At 39.3% G+C, this 18,323-nt stretch overlaps 1 protein-coding gene and 1 long non-coding RNA gene across 3 annotated transcripts in view; one reads left to right on the top strand and one right to left on the bottom strand.

Moving 5' to 3' along the window:
• LOC121855171 overlaps window positions 1-18,074 on the bottom strand; it is a 31,967-nt gene extending 13,893 nt beyond the window's left edge. The window contains exons 1-3 of one of the 2 annotated variants that reach the window (XM_042350038.1): window positions 17,824-18,074; window positions 9,080-9,202; window positions 8,223-8,351 (exon numbers count right to left, since the gene is read on the bottom strand). In XM_042350038.1, the coding sequence (XP_042205972.1) occupies window positions 8,223-8,351; window positions 9,080-9,124 (174 nt within the window). In that variant the 5' untranslated portion in view covers window positions 9,125-9,202; window positions 17,824-18,074. Of the gene's footprint in view, window positions 1-8,222; window positions 8,352-9,079; window positions 9,205-17,823 lie in introns of those variants that run through there. The other variant, XR_006086727.1, reaches the window with a different exon arrangement.
• Window positions 9,927-13,753, top strand: LOC121855172. The gene is made up of 3 exons (XR_006086728.1): window positions 9,927-10,244; window positions 11,527-11,646; window positions 12,103-13,753. It is a non-coding gene; the product is annotated as an uncharacterized LOC121855172 (long non-coding RNA).
• Window positions 18,075-18,323: the final 249 nt, after the last annotated feature.

Below are 18,323 nucleotides of genomic sequence, written 5' to 3'. Positions count from 1 at the left end.
GGGTGGGGGGAGTGTTTACCATCGGGAGTGTCATCGCTACTGGCGTAAGTGCTGGCATCGCCTGGAGTGTTTCATCGCTGGCGTCAACACTAGTGTCAGTGCTGACGTTTTTGCTGCCTTACCCGACAAAGATTAGGGGGTGGGCGGTGTTTACGGCGGCGTGGCAATCTGGACACTTTACCACCGGGACTGTCATCGCTACTGGCGTAAGTGCTGGCATCGCCGGGAGTGTCTTCATCGTCTGGCGTCAACACTAGTGTCAGTGCTGACGTTTTTGCTGCCTTACCCAACAAAGATTAGGGGGTGGGCGGTGTTTACGGCGGCGTGGCCATCTGGACACTTTACCACCGGGACTGTCATCGCTACTGGCGTAAGTGCTGGCATCGCCGGGAGTGTCTTCATCGTCTGGCGTCAACACTAGTGTCAGTGCTGACGTTTTTGCTGCCTTACCCAACAAAGATTAGGGGGTGGGCGGTGTTTGCGGAGAAGACATCATGACTCTGCTAATGTATGATTTAAAAGGCGGTGTGGCCACCTGGACTCCAGGAGACTGCCCCCTCAAGTGATGCTGTGAGGATCAACAATCTGCTAGCATTGGTGAACAACAACTCCCAATCCTGGCCGAGTTTTGTACTGAAACAATTTGCACAGAACTATCTTCCCTTGGAACACCATACTGGTTCGCATTGACCCGCACTTTTAAGTACAGCCAAAGTAATGACATACCCCTCAGTACTGAAATATTGTGGACTAATTATGCCCACTCGTTCCTGCCTTATATGGAGCAATAAGACAACGCGGAATGAAGTGTAGCTAAGATTAATAGAGTTATGAACTTTGTATCATGTCATTATGCTCAGTAATCAATTATAATTAAGATAAATTGTGTGAGACTAACTAATTATGTATCAGATAGATCACCATGTAATACTAATGAACGCCTTGTTGTCTGCAGGTTTTGACCACATCAATAAATATTGAATGCGTCAAAAGACGGGTTTCAATCATTCCCTTCGACTTGCCCGTCACCTGAACGACCTTAACTAAGGCGTTTACACAGTTGATGTCGACATGCCATATTCTTTGCATAGCGCATTTCTTCTAATGCCTTCTTTTTTTTTTAATAATTTTCCGCTGTACTTGGATTAAAATCGCTTTTCTTGATCTCTTATGCCCCATGCTGGATTCAAACAATCTCAACACGTGATATTTTCAGTTTAAACTTGCTGTAAATAAAGAATATTTTCTTTAAAATAACACTGCACTGTGCTATGTATTATCAATATGTAAAATACATTTAAAAATGACCACTAATTTGCTTGCAAACACAGAAAAAGCATTTAGTTGAAGAGAGTCTCAAGCAAGATGTTACCTCCACTGAAAAGACAGAGAGACTGGCGTCTGTTTGGTGTGTTGACAGGCTGGATGGCGCGCATAAAACTAGTTACCTTATCTTCAATTATGTTCAATAATTGTTAAAATTTCTAAAAAAAATAAAATTAAACTTTTAAAATTATTGAATAGTATAAACTTCTTGATATTTACTAAAATATTAAGGAATATAAGCCCTAGAACCGATTACAGTAGTACCCTGCTTAACGCGGTCAATAGAACCCACAGGGTACCGTGTTAAGTGAAAACCGCGCTAAGTGAACAACAGAACATATGGGATTAATTCCAATAGAAACTGGCCCGACCCCCAAACTACACTTTTTGACGACACACACAACTATGTTGTTGTAAAAATATTATCTTAACTTTATGATGGTATGCACACACAATTAATAATTAAGAGAAATATCAATAATATTAGGTTTTTTAACACTTACATTAGTAGAAAAGATGGCTGGGCACACGGGGATGTATTATATCAAGCACAGTAAGAATAGAATATCACTAATACAGTCAACCCTCACTTTACGCGGTCAATATAACCCACAGGGTACCGCGTAAAGTGAACAACATAACATATGGGATTAATTGAAATAGAGACCGGGCCGACCCCCCAGACTCCACTTTTTCACGACACCCAACTATGTTGTTGTAAAAATTTTATCTTAACTTTATGATGGTATGCACACACAAGTAATATAGAAGAAGTTAGGTTATGAAAAATAAAGGTTAAGTTAGGAAAAATAAAGGTTAGGTTAGGAAAACTAAAAGTTAGGTTAGGACAACTAAAAGTTAGGTTTAAGACTTACGTTAGTAGAAGAGATGGGTCGGCGTACAGGGATGGAGGCTGGTTCCGAGGCAGAGGGCAGGCTACTGGCCCTCAGGTGAGTCACCATCACTGTCATCCACACTTGTCAGGGCCTCCCTGACAAATCCCTCAAAGTCATCTTCACTGTCTCTACCTCTGTCACTATCACTGGCTTGGGCTGGCTGTGGTGGGTTGCGGGCGAAGAACTCTGTTATGCTTTGCTGACGGCTGGTGTTTATGTTGTCGTGATAAACCTTGAAGTAGGGCTCCATAGTCTGCAACAGCTGGGTAGTGAAGATTTCATACCTGTTTGTGTCATGGTCGTCGGAAAGGAGGAGCTTGATTTTCTCGACACACTCGATGGCACCCCTAACATTACTGTGGGATAAGCAGTGTTCTTCTTGGGATGACGCACCACCTGCCTCTTCACTGACGTCATCGTCATCATCATCTACCATCTCGTCGGTAGTCACATCAGGATCCCTTATCACCTCCAGGATGTCGTCGTTGGTGGTCTCGGAGAAGCCTGCAGCTGTAACACTCTGCGCAGCTTCTCTGGCAAGGTCCACTACTACTGTAACAGTCTGAACCTCACCATTCACAGATTGACTCTGCCTTATGCCCGGAATGCCTTGCAACACATGTCTCCATGCGTGACGAACAGTTGCTACAGACAGCTGATCCCATGCCTCCACCAAGAAGTCCACAGCTTTCTTGATGTTAAATATTCTCCAGAATTGTTTGAAAAGTATTTTTTGCTCTGCCAACTGTTGATCCTCGTCTTCTTCGCTCTTGCTATCGGTGGTGGTGTCACTCAGGTTACGCAACTCTTCCCTGGTGTTGGTGTAGTCGTTCAGGAGCTGGTATTTTTTTGTTGAGAATGCAGCTTTTACATTGCAGATTAACTCTTGGTCCATGGGCTGTAATATAGACGTAGTGTTGGGAGGAAGGAAGAGCACTTTTACGTTGGGGTGACGATCTAACAGTAGGGGCGACTGTCCTGGTGCGTTGTCCAGCAGCAACAAAATCTTGAATGGCACATTCTGTTGCTCACAGAATTTCTTTACATCCGGAACGAAACAGTCATCAAACCAGGAGAGGGACAGTGTAGAGAACATCCACGCCTTACGTGCGGTCAGCCAGTGGACATTTAGCTTGGTCATGTCCACGTTCTTGTAGGCGTGCGGCTTGCGGGCTGTGTGGATCACCGATAACTTGAGCTTACAGGTACCGGAGGCATTGGTGGTAAACAGGACGGTGATGCACTCCTTCTGCATCTTCCGGCCCCGACACTTGCTGGCATTCTTCACAACGAAGGTCTTGGAAGGTAGCTTCTTCCAGAAAAGACCAGATTCGTCCATGTTAAGCACCTGGTCGTCGGTGTACTGTCCTTCCTCCATAATCTCACGTAAAATTGAGGAAATTCCCTAGCCGCAGCACGGTCAGCACTGGCTTCTTCACCACCAATGTTTATATTGGTGATCTTGTTCCGCATCTTAAACCTCTGTAACCACCCAGAGGAAGCATTAAAGGGTTTGGGCTCTGTAATTACCATCTTTTTCTTGACACTGCAGCATACAGTTCACGTGCGTACTCCTTAACAGAGCGCGTGTCGACCGCCATGTTCCGTCGCGCCTGACGCACCAAGTAGCTCACAAGTAATTTTTCTGTCTTGACAAGCACCTGGTTGTGAAAATACTTGATCATAGAAGCACCTGTAGACTTTGTGATCTTCATGTGTTCCTTTATCTTGGCTGCATCCTTCTTTATCGTCCGGATCGTAGATTCGTTCACACCATGCTGGCGCGCAAAATCAACCTGTCTTGTTCCTTTCTCTAACTCTTGGATGATCTTGTACTTCACCTCGAAGCTTAAGGAACGTCATTTCTTCTTGGGCTTAGGACGGCTGGGTCCAGGCAAGGAAAGGTTTCTCTCTGGGGGTGGTGGTCCGGCGGAAGCCATTTTACAGAACAATGGATGCACGATTACACGGTGTGGCCTGGAGGGATGAAACTGCCGTGGCTAGGTCAAGCGTCGTCTTTCCTCCCTCCCTCCCTCCCTCTCTCCCTCTCTCCCTCCCTCCCTCCCTCCCTCCCTCCCCCGGGTGGACACGTCATATTACTTTAAACCAATTACAGCTAGCAGCGGAGGGAGGTAGGGATGCATGGCCAATCACAGTCCAATACGTCATATGACGTCAGTGATAACGCAACAGAGACATGCACTGTGCAACCTTACCGCGCGGCTTGGCCAGACGGAGGCAGAGGAGGGAGGAGGCGGGAGCAGGTGGGTGGGGCGAATCTAAAAATAGCGACGAGCCGGACACTCTCCGTGTAAAGGGGTACACTCACCGCGGAATGTGAGCATCCTGGGTTCCGGCAGGGCACTGCGTAAACGTGGAAACGCGGAATGTGGGACCGCGTAAAGTGAGGGTTGACTGTATTACAGTATTTTAACCGCAACTATTAAAAAAACGAGTAACATATCTTGAACATTGGAGGGTTATGTAAAGTTTTTTGTTTTCATGTAGTTTATCCTAATTTACATTGAAATACATTACGTTTCAGCAAAACTACTATTTATTTCTGAGAATATGGAAATGTATTATTGTTGCTGAAATGATGTTTGTATTACAGTGGAAACTGACGAAAGCAATGACTTTCGCTTTCTTTCGTTCAAAAGATGTTACCGTAATCGCTTTTCTAATGGTTTTCAGTTAAAAACTGTTTTATTTCAATAATATTGTATCCTAATTCACTTGTGATGCAAAAGTTTTGAACTGAAAACCATTCGAAAAGCGATTACAGTAACATCTTTTGAACGAAAGAAAGCGAATCATTGCTTTCGTCATGATTTTATCCCACTTTCCACAAGTCCGTACGTCATTTCAGCAAAATCTTACATTTCCGTGAATGTATTAAATCAAGCACAGTATGAATGGAATATCATTGTAATATAATAGTATTTTAACTGAAAACTATTAGAAAACGAGTAACATCTCTTGAACATCGTAAGGTTAGGTAAAGTCTTTTGTTTTCGTCATGTATTTCATCCTAATTTACATTGAAATACATTACTTTTCAGCAAAACTACTATTTATTTCTGAGTATATATTCATTGAGGTGCAGTTTAGGTAAAATATACATGTGCTGTAACAGTTTTTTAACTGAAAACGATTCGAAAAGCACGTACCCTCTCGCCCTGTTCAAGGAGAAGACTGGGAGGAGCTGTTTGGTGCTGAAGACGATGACAAGGAAAATAATTTTGATGAATTTTAATGAAAATGTTCAGAAATAAGGTATCGTAGTATTTATTCAAGTGAATTAGGATAGAATATTATTGTAATACTGTACAACAGTTTTTAACTGAAAACCATTCGAAAAGCGATTACGGTAAAATCTTTAGAACAATGTGTAGTGGATTTCTCCCCTACAAACGCTGTTTGTCGCTGCGTAGCCCACCCCTTGAATTCCCCAGTGTATGCCTAGTGGTCTGGGTCAACCAGCTCCGCCCACGGAGCGGGGGTCAACTACTAAGCCACGCCAACCCCCGCTATTTAAGACCTGACCTCGTGGTGATCTCTCAGTTGTCAGTCACTCTCTAACCCTCTCTCTCACCATGAACGGTTACGAGTTTGATAACGTGGCACGGATACGTCCGGATACGCCGACCTGCCCCAAGAAACTAAACCTCCTAGTTATCCAGAAGTTCTTTGAAAGTAATGGGATCATGGGAGTCACCAAGGTGGAACGTCTAAAGCTCCATGGTGACATCAAGATCACCTTCGCCGAGAAGGGCATGCCCGTACAGCTCGCGGAGATCCCAGACATTAACGGCATTCCATTTAAAATGATTGCCTACATGTGGGACAACCTGAAGCTGGGAGTAATCTCCCACACCGAAATTGCCCACATGGACCAAGCAGAGCTGAGTGAGCTCCTCAAGGGGTAACTTCAAGTTGCGAAGAAGCTGTCCAACACCACTGCCCTCATCGGACACCACTCCACCTTACCCGAGGAGGCTCAACTGGCGTGGGTAACTGTGCCAGTCAAGCCCTACTGCAGACCGAAACGGTGTTACAAATGCCAGCACTATGGACACACTGTAAACAAGTGTGAGGCGCAGGAGGACACCTGCTCCATGTGTAGCAGCCCTGGACACCGCTACACGGTCTGCCCCAACAAAGTAAAAAAATGCGCTGCTTGTGGTGGCCCACACTCCTCCGCCGATCGGACCTGCCCCAAATGGAAGGAGGAATGCAGGGTAGCCAAGGCTCGTCTTGAGAAGAAACTGAGCTACAAAGAGGCCCTCCTTGCTGTACGCTCCCAAGAAAAGAAAAAACCAGCAGAAAAGAAAAACCAAGAAAAGAAAACTCAAGAGAAGACGCCCACCACACAGAACCAAGACCACCACGTCGCCCGTGGAGCTGAAGCCCACGTGGTCAACCTCACCGTCTCTGACTTCTTCCACACCTATGAGGACTTAATACACGAGGAAGATGAACAACAAGACCCAAACACAAACGAATGGACACTACAAGAGAGCAAGAAGAGGAGGAGAGTGAGAAGAAAATCGACATCAAGCTAAGAAGACCAAGACATCTCCTCCACACGAGAAACCAACACACACAATCAAGCCGACCAAGCACTGAATATCCATTGCCCAACCCAACACGCACCTGACGCTAGCCTGGCTCTGTCTTGTTGCCTCCCGGCCCCGTCCAGGCGAGTTGCTGCTGCCTCCATCTTATACTCCCTCACGCAAGCGGTGTTTAGCCACTGCATCTATTCTCTCCTCCTAAAATTCACTTCAATCCTCCCTTTATTCTTCCCCTGAACCTCCTTCCACCCTGTCACTAACATTTTTCGATTCGATTCGTGATCTCTCTCTTTCTACCTACACCAACCAGCCAGCAACACCACCTCCTCCTCCGCCTGCCTGGCGGTCCTCGCTCCCGTCGGCGAGCATGGCGACCCACAAGCTGTCCTCCTCTGAGCACCCTCACCAACCAGCTCTCTCTACATCACGCTTGTAACCATGCTGCCTTCCCAGCACCAAGCTGCATTGTACATCCAATACAACATGTATACAGAGAGCACATTGTGAGTTTCCTTTCTCGATCCCATCCTGAGTGTGAACCAAACATCCCATACCCCACAAACAAAAGAAAGCGAAAGTCATTGTTTTCGTCATGATTTTATCCCACTTTCCACTGTAATAAGTACGTAATTTCAGCCAAAATATTACATTTCCATATTTATTTCTGAGAATATATTCATTCAGTCACAGTTAATGAAAAATATATTTGTGATGTAATATTTTAATGAAAATACCCGTTATTTAGAAATATGGTAACATAGTTTTCTTTTGTTTAAAATTTAATTAACAAAGATTGATGTTTCAAATGTAATGAACAAAAATTAATGTATCTCTAAATAAACTTTAAAAAATGAATACTTTATGTTTTACATCGTCCTGTGCTACCATACCATGCATTTGACTACTTTGGGCTTACTATGATGACGCAAGAGATGTGCCCTGGCAACTGCTCGGACACTCACAGCTGGTGTTGCGTCGTTTCCATTGTTTACTGGTAGTTACTTGTAAATATTTTTCAACCTAACGAAACTATTACCCGTTTAGATTTCCCCCCCCCAATTTGTTGCACCCAAAATCGGTCTAAAATACTCGAACTACACACAGGTATATACGGTAAATGAGGACATGGGGGCCAGGGGTGTTTTTAGGAGTTGAGGGGCAGCCCAAATAAGCGGATTCTTAACCTCCAGGCTACATCTTATGCCTTTATTGAAAAATACTGCCAGATGATGATAGTCCAGACATACACTTGACTAATTCAAATGTTAACTGTGTTGTGGAGAACATGACCTCAAGTTCCCCCACCACTACATGGGGAGGAACATAGCCTCGTAATACTGTCTTACTGTTAAATAATCAAAAATGCAAACTGCATAAGTTATGTAATGACCTTAAAAAATATTATCTGGGAGACAATACATACCTTGTCATTGAAAACAGCCAAATTGTCCCTTTCAATCGCATGCGTGCGGTTGTAATCTTCTTTAGTACTTGTGTCTGTGTATGTCATTTCAATGAAGCTGTCATCCAGTGACATGATCAAATCAACTCCCTGTGGGAAAACATGAGATATATGAAGGCGGGGATACTATAACAATATTAACAACACAAATTACCTGAGAGATTACACTACCCAATCCGTCACCCACAAAGACAGACAGACAGACAGACAGACAGAGGTATACAGTACTTCTTTTTACCAAAGCTCCTCTTTAGTATTTCTACAATATTAATGTGTAAATTATGAGGGGGATGGGGGGAGCATATACAACAATAAATTTGGTACTGATTCCATTGCATACCACGTAGCACATTGTATTAAAGTTCTTTTAGCATTAAATGACATGATCATTTACAAAAAGACTAATGTTGAAAGCAGTTTTCTTAGGTTGAATTGTTTGCCAAGGTAACTCACAAGAAGACCAAGGAAGGAGGGGAACAAGTCCCACCTGAGCCTGTTAGAGAGGGGGCTAGGTGGATGATGCTGCCCTAGTTGATTGTCGGGGAGTGTGAGTTTATGTTTTGCCCGTACCAAACTCCCTATAAGCGGGGAAGCTTTCGTAACATGAAAAATACTAGTTAATTTATGAAATTCATACAGTATAAGGCAATTTTGGGTTTCTAAGGGAGATTATTACTGTATACACAATTTTATTTTCTGTGCATTCAAGGAATGGTAAATTTCCAGTTTCAGGAAACTTTACTCACTGTGGTCCTGCTGCAGACCCCCCAGACTAGCATACTTAGAAATTAAATGAGAAATCTGACCAGGAGACTTACCTGAGATGGTAGCTTCTGTGTATGATGCCAGTTGATAAGGTCCATAGGAATCAGGTCAGGTTAATAATGGTGAAGAAGACAAAATGCTCTGCCATCAGAAAATGACACGGTGCAAATATCAATCTGGAATTTGATAATGTAAGAAAAATGTGATCCATTGTCATTTTTATACTTTATTTTCATATTTTCTTCCTAATGAGTTACTTTAAGAATTTGCTTTAATGTTCTCAACAGCAACTGAATCAAAAGTAATGATTGCACTATAGCTATACAATACTACCACAATAAACAGCCAAAGATTATAACCATATATTATATCCATGATAAATAGGCCTCATCACTTCCAGATGCAGTATAGAAAATCATAAAAAATTTGTCCTCTCAGGGACACATTAATGTGTGATTTAAAATTTTTATTGGTTTTATAAATATGGGCCAAAATTCTCACAACTAAAATTTTGTAGTGAATCCCACGAATCAACTAAAATTTATGCTAACAGTCAGGTGTAAAGCTAAAAAGCTCTGTTTAAAATAATGAACTGATTGGCCTTTTCCAACAAATGTCCCATAAATAAGTACACCAAGGGCCGGATACTCAAAACACCTCATAAGTTACGTTTTTCAGCATGATACAGTACCATATATTGCGGAAGCCTTACAGTACCATAAATTTAGCATACTCAAAATTTAATTATGGTTCCGTAAGACTTCCGTAAGTTCTCGTAACTCTAGTGTTTACCCTGTAAATTAAGTTCTCTTGTCGGACGGTAGATGTCAGTGCATATGCTAGTTGGCCAATCAACGCTCAGTTAACAAAATCATCAACCAATCACAAGAGAAGGAGAAATCAGCTGAGAGCGACGCACGTAATATTATTTTGTAAACATGGAAGGACCACCAGCCAAGAAGAGACGACCTAATTTCAGTGAGGCTGAAGTATACGCTCTTGTGACTGAGGTAGCCAAACGAAAAGAAATGATTTTAGGGAAGTTGGACTCAAGTAGTTGTACACTTCAACTCAAAACCAGCCTGGGGTGAAGTGTTAAATGCGGTGAATGCTGTTGGTAGAGTCACCCGCAATGTTACTGAAATTCGGCGGAAGTTTTCCTTCGTGTTAGCGTTACGAAAAAAGCAGCACAAGATAAGAAATATGCTGGTGGAACAGGTAAGTCTTAATATTGTTAGCGTGGTTATTGATTGATAATATGAAACAAACTTAACTACGGTTTTTCTGAGGCTTGGTACGATTTTACGTGTTTGTAAACTCAAGGAAGTAAGTAGTGTGGTGGCTCTCCATCGTGAATGAATGCACATATTTTCCTTATATGAGCACATTCATTAAAAGAAACATCGTTCTTCGAAGTTTTCCGTGTGAGTAAATAGTAAACAACTTTACCGTTCAACCTAAATTTTTTTTTCTTTTTACGTGGATTAACCAACCCAGGCACAGTCACTGACTCACGTCGGGGCCTGTAATAATAATTATTTAGTACTATTAATAAAAATACCACTTTATTAATAATAATATTAATAATAAATAACGATAAATACCGAAATGAGAACACAAAAAGTGAGAATCAATATACAGTATGTATGTTGTGTTGTCGATATTACGAGAAACAATTGCGACCCTGCAATTGTGTGTAAATGACACATTTAGTCAGATTAGCAACCTTAGACTTGCTCCTAATTTTCGTGATGCCATATGGCAGCAGGGTCTACCATTAGACAACACATTATGCTTCCAATATCTTCCCACCCGGTAGTCAGGGAAGTCTGTACTACTGTTAATAATTTCCCCAGAACTTTTGGATTTTCTTATTATACCTATCATATAGATTACACAATTTTAAGACACACTTGTCATTGTGTCGCAACTGACGTGGAACAGAGATAGTTAATATGAGTTTGTGTGGCAGGGCGGCGGAGGCCTCTCGTTGGTAAAGGAAGCTATGTTAGGTAGGTTTGGTTACTGTTATAAACTACATATTAATAATTACGTTATTTCCGACGGTAATGAATGTCATAATGTATAAGTTGCCATAGAATTCCTTTTTTTATGTCGTTAATTTTCATTCATCAATAGGTTTATATTCATATTTGGTATACATTAATATGTAAATTTTACTTTGTTAGGCTTATAGGCAAGGATGTTCTATCCTATGAGTTTACAACTAATACAGGTTGAAAATTTCTGGCTGCGACTATTTTTTTTGACTTATTTTACCATTTATTGTTTGTTACCTTAAATCTAATTAACTTTTGACATAGATAAAGGAGAATTTTTGTGGCTACAGCTACAATGATAGGTTAGGTTATAATGTTTGGAACTATTTCAGTAGATTCCTTTGTAACTATGATTTCTGCCAAATATAACATAGTTAGCGTATAGTGTATGTAACCACAGCTCACAGTAAGACAGTTATTATTTATATTTTCTCTTCAAGGTGGCGGCCCCCAAATTGAAATTACATACACTGCAATTGAAGATGCAATTCTTCAACTATTAGATCCAGCCTCTATACATGGGATTCCAGGGGATGTTGAAAGTGAAGAACCTATTACTGGTAATTCAGTCAAAATATTTTTCCAACCCCCTGATATATTTTGTTCTTTTCTGTCCTTGTTTTTATTTAAAAAAAACTTTTGGAGACATTTTTTCACATCTTGATTTGGAAATACTGTACAGTATACTGATTTTTTATATAATTTTGAAAAATAACAACACTAGTAAGTTGGTTTCATTTCTAGCTTGTTTATTGCTTCCCTAAGTTATATATTAACTGTTGTTATAACTCGTATGTTAATGGACAAAATTGAGAAGTGCAAATATAAGAAATTTAACGCCTAGTTGATATTTAGATTTAAAACTATTTTAAACAAATATATTTAGATGGTCAACACTATTTTTCAAACCATTATTTTTCCTAAAAGCTTTTGTATATTTGGAAATACAGTGTAATATTTTAATTATACTCTTAACATAGACTTCAATCAACCTATTATACTACATTTCTTTCCAGAAGAAGAAAGAGAACCAACCCCCGGACCCTCAGGAGCTAGGTTTACAGCTAGTTGTTTCCGAGAGGAATTTATGTTTCGGCTCGTTCAAGAGAAAGATGATTCTATAACCCTCATTCTGAATGAGGATATACAGGAACATGATATCACAGTACCCATTGTGCATTTAGAACCTGAAACTTCAGCACCTACAAACATTCCTGGATTTTCATCATCCGGAACATATGAGGTAGAGAAACATGTAGTTCAAGCAATACTCGTCAACCTATTGCTGCTACCACGGAACAGCGAAGTAGGTATAGTACCCCTTCTGCCACAGCTGTTAGGTCAACTGTAACTGGTGATTACACTGATGAAATGGGTTCACCTCCAATCCCAAGTGCGAACAGAAGTGGCAGGAGGCCACGAACCTCTTCTGCACGAAAAGATGAAGATCTTCGAGAGAGATGCTTCGTGTTCAAACACAAATGAGGGACAGTTTTTTACAGCTTGTAGCTAACACAGAGTGCATTGCATCTGCAATGCTATGCATTGCAAAAGTTATGCAGTCGAAAAATCCTATCCAATGATGCTGTGTTTATGGTACAATATGTGTATATGTAGTTGTTTACTTAGGTAAGTCCTTTACTTTTGGTAAATGTGATAATAGCGTAGTTGAAAAGTCATCAAACATTTATTGTAAATTTTCCTTTGAGTGATTGTTATGAAGGAAGACGGCTTGTTAAAAAATTGTGTAACTTTCACTTGCAGCCTATACTAGTCATGAAAATGTAACAGGAATATTTAGCTCTCCATAAGTTCATTAAAATCACGAAGCTAAGTGAAAGACACACATTTGTCAACTAATAACATGGGTTGCAGTGCTACTACGGGTAATGTTTACCCAGGTTTTGGGTAAAAGTTCCTACCACACTCAAAATTATGTTTGAAAACAGGCTTATGTACACATTTTTATTTTTTAAAGGTTCCTTTATTTTGTAAGACGTAGTCAATTTCCAGTTCAACGAGTTTTATTTATTAGTTTGTAGTTTGTGAAGTATGATTCAAGTAGGTTGAAACAGAAATAATGGTGCAAATTCACCAACAGCCTACTGTAATCGCTGCTATTTAACACACATTAGTCTCCAAAGCGCAAGTTGTTGCATTGGATCTTTCATAAGGATGTGCTGTCTCATGTTACATTTTATAGCTTAACAAGCAAAGAGTATTCTATTTTTTTCTTTATTACTTGTAGTAGTACAGTATTGGGTTATAAGTTTCTTTTAATTTACTGGTATTGATGGAGGTAATTCTAGACATATGAAAATTATACTGTATTCCATTCTTAAATAAAAAAAATGGCAACAAATAACAGTAGTTGTATCATTATTTCACAACGATGTGGTGACCCATGTCAAATTGTGTAGTTTAAGATGCAAACAGTTGCAATATTTTTTATTGTTTCAATTTCTCAAATATGTTTTATGTAAGGGTTTTTTGTTTCACAAACTTTAGTGCCTTTGGTATTTAGTAGTATTAAAAGTATACTGTATTGGAATCAAATTTGCTCAAGGATATAGTACATATATTATTAAGGTAAAAGAAAGCCATTTAATTTCTATAAAGAAGTTTATTTTTTTATGTACAGAATATTGAAAATAAAAGTTAAATCAATGTACGCTTTATTCGCATTACCTCTGTATACTGCACTAAAAAGTACTATTTAAACATAGAGGAAAATTGTATTGGTGAATTGATATTTGATTTTAATTCATCAAGTAAACCAATTACGGACTACATTGGCTCAGACTGCTTGGCCTGTCCCTGCTACAGCTTCAGCTGTATCACCAAGTACATGTTGAAAGGTTCCATTGGCGTAAAATCTTAAGGCAACTAACACTTGCGTGTGTATGGGAACAGCATGAGATCTTCTCGTTCTACGCCTTAAAAATGGATCTAAATCTTCACACAGTCTTAGAATTTCACATTGAGGAAACCTATAACTAATTAGATTTTCATCGCTTATATTTATGGGATCCAAAGGGTCCCGATACCTTCGTTCACTTCGTAAAGCTCGATCATGCAGATAAGCTACAACAAGATCCATTGCAGGGTAACTGGAAAATGAGGTCCAAGTGTTACAGGATCAATCTGCAGGACAAAAAATTATGCAATGGTTTAGAAGTTTGTTACAGTATTGTTTTTATGTTGATACTAACTAATTCAAAGTTTTATCATTAGGCCTAGAATAGAAGGGTTATGCCTGTGAAAAACAAAAATTACGGCCTTAAGGTTTTGCCTGGCTCTTAGGGGTAAAATACTGAAAAATGCACGTGTTAAAATCTCTATTCATTTAAATTTGAAAAAAATTGTTCATTATTCAAGTAAATAAGGGTGTTAAAAACATTTAAAAGACATCCTCTTGCCTCAAAGTCTGTCAAATACTCGCATTTGAAACTGATTTCTGGTAGGAACAGCAGCCTTCTCCGTTAGCCGGAATCCTTGAAACCCGGAACTTTCTGAAAGCCGTAATTGAAATTTTATCTAAAATTAATTCCCAAAGCATGATTTTGCAGGAAACTTACGGCTTAGGTAAATGACTTTCAGAGAGGCACATTTTCCTGAAAACTATGAGGAAAGTTTCCCAGATAACCGAGAAAATTCCGGAGATGGGGGATATATTTCCGGGTTCGAGAGATGATGTAATGGGCAATTGCAGGAACTACCGAGAAAATTTTTCCATTACCATAAACATTCTGGGGATGAGGGATATTTTCTTGATTTGTGATAACTGTCTCGTTAACGGGAAAACACTCATTCATTCACGGTAGTGCTCTTCACCAATTGTTCCGGCTAACAGAGATCTCACAGTATTTGGTGTTTTACCCCACTAGAATTTAGGTAAATAATCCCTTGCATAATGTTGGCCTGTGACAAGACACATAAGCTATACTAAGATAGCCTTATTCTGGGCAAATTCAAATAAATTGGTTAATGATAGTATAGCCTTGCCTAACCTAAATGACAAATCACTTCTCTTAAATTACTCATTTAGCCTAGACCCTGGTGTTTTCCTTTCAATGTTGGGAACATTTGGTCTGAATTGTCTTCAAGTTCATACAAAAAACAACAATTTAAAACCTGAAAATATATCGGATTAGCCGTAAATTTTCTTAAATTAATACTCTACCTATGATAATGTTCACGGAAAGTCTGGAACTAGGCCTAAGGTAGCTGCTAGACAAAGTGTCTCACTGACGGCCTGACGCTCACCAAAAAACCATGTACACATTCTCTAACCTAACATACCATAACATAACCAAACCAAACCTATCTAACCTATACCCTATTAGTATAATTTCTTATTTAAATAATCCTCATGTTCTAACTAAATTAAGTAGGCCCCATGTTTAAACATTTATTTGCCTAAGACTGAAAAAGCAGTTATATATAGGCACCTATTAATCAAGTTAATTGCAATCCATATTTTACACCTAATATCATTTAATTTTCGCTAGCCTATGGAAATTTATAGCCTTTCATGTTATCATAAGCCATATACATAAGAAAATAGGCTAAGACTATTGGTTGAATATTAGAAAAACAAGGCGAAGTCTTGGCAGGAATGTTCACTTGACCTCATATTTGGCTTTCATTACTGAGGGATATTTACGGCTATACAACATTAATAAGTTCTATCTGCAAGTTTACTCAGTCATAAAACATATTTTTACCCTAAGTGTGAACAATACAAACCTTCTATTTTGGTAAGAAATACTTTATAATGTGTAAGAAGACAAAAGATGCGTCTCTTCCAAACTGAGACAAACACAAACACTTATTATACAACAAAAAAGTTACGAAAAAGACAAAGTGAAATATTATATTTCAGATGTTGATGTACAAAACATTTTCTTCATTATTCTATGATAAAACAAGTCTAACAAGCATTATTACAACATATATTATTATTATTTTCTATACAATCGGGAATTAGTCACTACTACATCCGGGTTGAGAGTGTTACACAACCTCGGGAGCTGGAGTAAGTTACTTGTGGTAACTTACGGAGTTCGATGTCAAATATTGGTTTTGAGTATACCATCTGTGTTTTGAGTATGCCATCTGTGTTTTGAGTATGCCATCTGTGTTTTGAGTATGCCATCTGTGTTTTACTTTACTTTTTTACTTTTATCTTTCGCCATTGATCGGGGCTTGTTAGCCGCTTAAGCCATCGGTCACGACTCTTTTCTTTATATTTTCAATCAAAGCGTTTGCCTTCGTGAAATACCTGGCGACCGGTCACGCCTCTGTCACGCGACTGTTGGCAGAAGGTTTGGGCATGCACTGCCCCTGCAATTTGAACCCTCCAGTGTTGAATAAGTCTTCTGAGAGCCTACACTTCGTGTCATTACAACACTTTCTGGTGGGACGGTTCCAAGAGTTTATGTCCCTCACCCAAAAAGTTTATTCTCACGGTTTTCCTCGGATTCTTAACAATTCAGGTTTTGAGTATGCCATCTGTGTTTTGAGTATACCATCTGTGTTTTGAGTATACCATCTGTGTTTTGAGTATACCATCTGTGTTTTGAGTATGCCATCTGTGTTTTGAGTATACCATCTGTGTTTTGAGTATGCCATCTGTGTTTTGAGTATGCCATCTGTGTTTTGAGTATGCCATCTGTGTTTTGAGTATGCCATCTGTGTTTTGAGTATGCCATCTGTGTTTTGAGTATGCCATCTGTGTTTTGAGTATGCCATCTGTGTTTTGAGTATGCCATCTGTGTTTTGAGTATGCCATCTGTGTTTTAAGTATACCGATCTGAGACTGTAAGTCCAGTTACGGGGTAAACAAAGACATACAGTCCCATAAATGTTTTTGAGTATCCGGCCCCTGGAATTTGATAATGTAAGAAAAATGTGATCCATTGTCATTTTTATACTTTATTTTCATATTTTCTTCCTAATGAGTTACTTTAAGAATTTGCTTTAATGTTCTCAACAGCAACTGAATCAAAAGTAATGATTGCACTATAGCTATACAATACTACCACAATATACAGCCAAAGATTATAACCATATATTATATCCATGATAAATAGGCCTCATCACTTCCAGATGCAGTATAGAAAATCATAAAAAATTTGTCCTCTCAGGGACACATTAATGTGTGATTTAAAATTTTTATTGGTTTTATAAATATGGGCCAAAATTCTCACAACTAAAATTTTGTAGTGAATCCCACGAATCAACTAAAATTTATGCTAACAGTCAGGTGTAAAGCTAAAAAGCTCTGTTTAAAATAATGAACTGATTGGCCTTTTCCAACAAATGTCCCATAAATAAGTACACCAGCTCTGCATTGTTGCTTAAACCATTTGTACACTTATGCCTATCAAGGACAGGTTGGCCAATATGCACTATTCCTCCTCTTCTCAACACTACAGTATCTATTGGACATTTTTGGATCCCAAAACAATGTATAAAAATAATAAGTAGATAATTATAATGCAAATAACTTAAAAAATCATGTAGTGTTAATGCCACTTATTCAGACAGCAAGAATACTGACTAAGTGGTATCATGGGCTACAACAGCACACAATAAACTAGTAGTAATCTACTCTTATTGTTCTGTCATTGTTTAATGACGCTAGTTTCTTGTACTAGTTATTAGAAAAGAATCACAATAAATCCATAGCTGGTTATCGTATTGTAAATTGCTCAAACGTAATATTGACTTGCCTTTTGCCGCCATGAGGACACAGTATCAAATGTAACTCCTCCCAAAGGCCAACTGTTATTGAAACCGCGTGAGCTACAAGAGACGGCCCAATGTTCCTGATGTTAGATTTCCTATGTTTTCTCATGTGTTGAAAACAGCCCTGAGGCCTTCACACTAATAAAGAAATGTACCCTAATTTTCGAGCTTGATATCAACACTGAAGACGTGGTACCCAACTAAATGTCAAAGTGTAACTGACACTGGTGAGGGATCAGTTGCTAATTTGTTCTTGCCTAAATCGGTAATACCGCCATATTTTTAATGTTTTGTAAACTTGTCGGAGTTAATTTCACTTAGTTTCAGTTGACATTGATCTTATGTATTAACGGAAAAAATTGTGGTTGTCCTAGTTTTAGTTTTGTGTTGTGAAATAGTTATGTTATTGGTAGAAGTTGTAATTTGTATTATGTTAATTGGTGATTTGTGTCGGTGTGGGGGTCAGGCTCATATAATATTAATG

The sequence above is a fragment of the Homarus americanus genome, unplaced genomic scaffold (assembly GCF_018991925.1).
Source record: "Homarus americanus isolate GMGI-L3 unplaced genomic scaffold, GMGI_Hamer_2.0 scaffold55143, whole genome shotgun sequence".
Classification (NCBI taxonomy): Eukaryota; Metazoa; Arthropoda; class Malacostraca; order Decapoda; family Nephropidae; genus Homarus; species Homarus americanus.
Note: the sequence above shows the minus strand (reverse complement) of the source record. Positions and strands in the feature narration are given on the sequence as shown.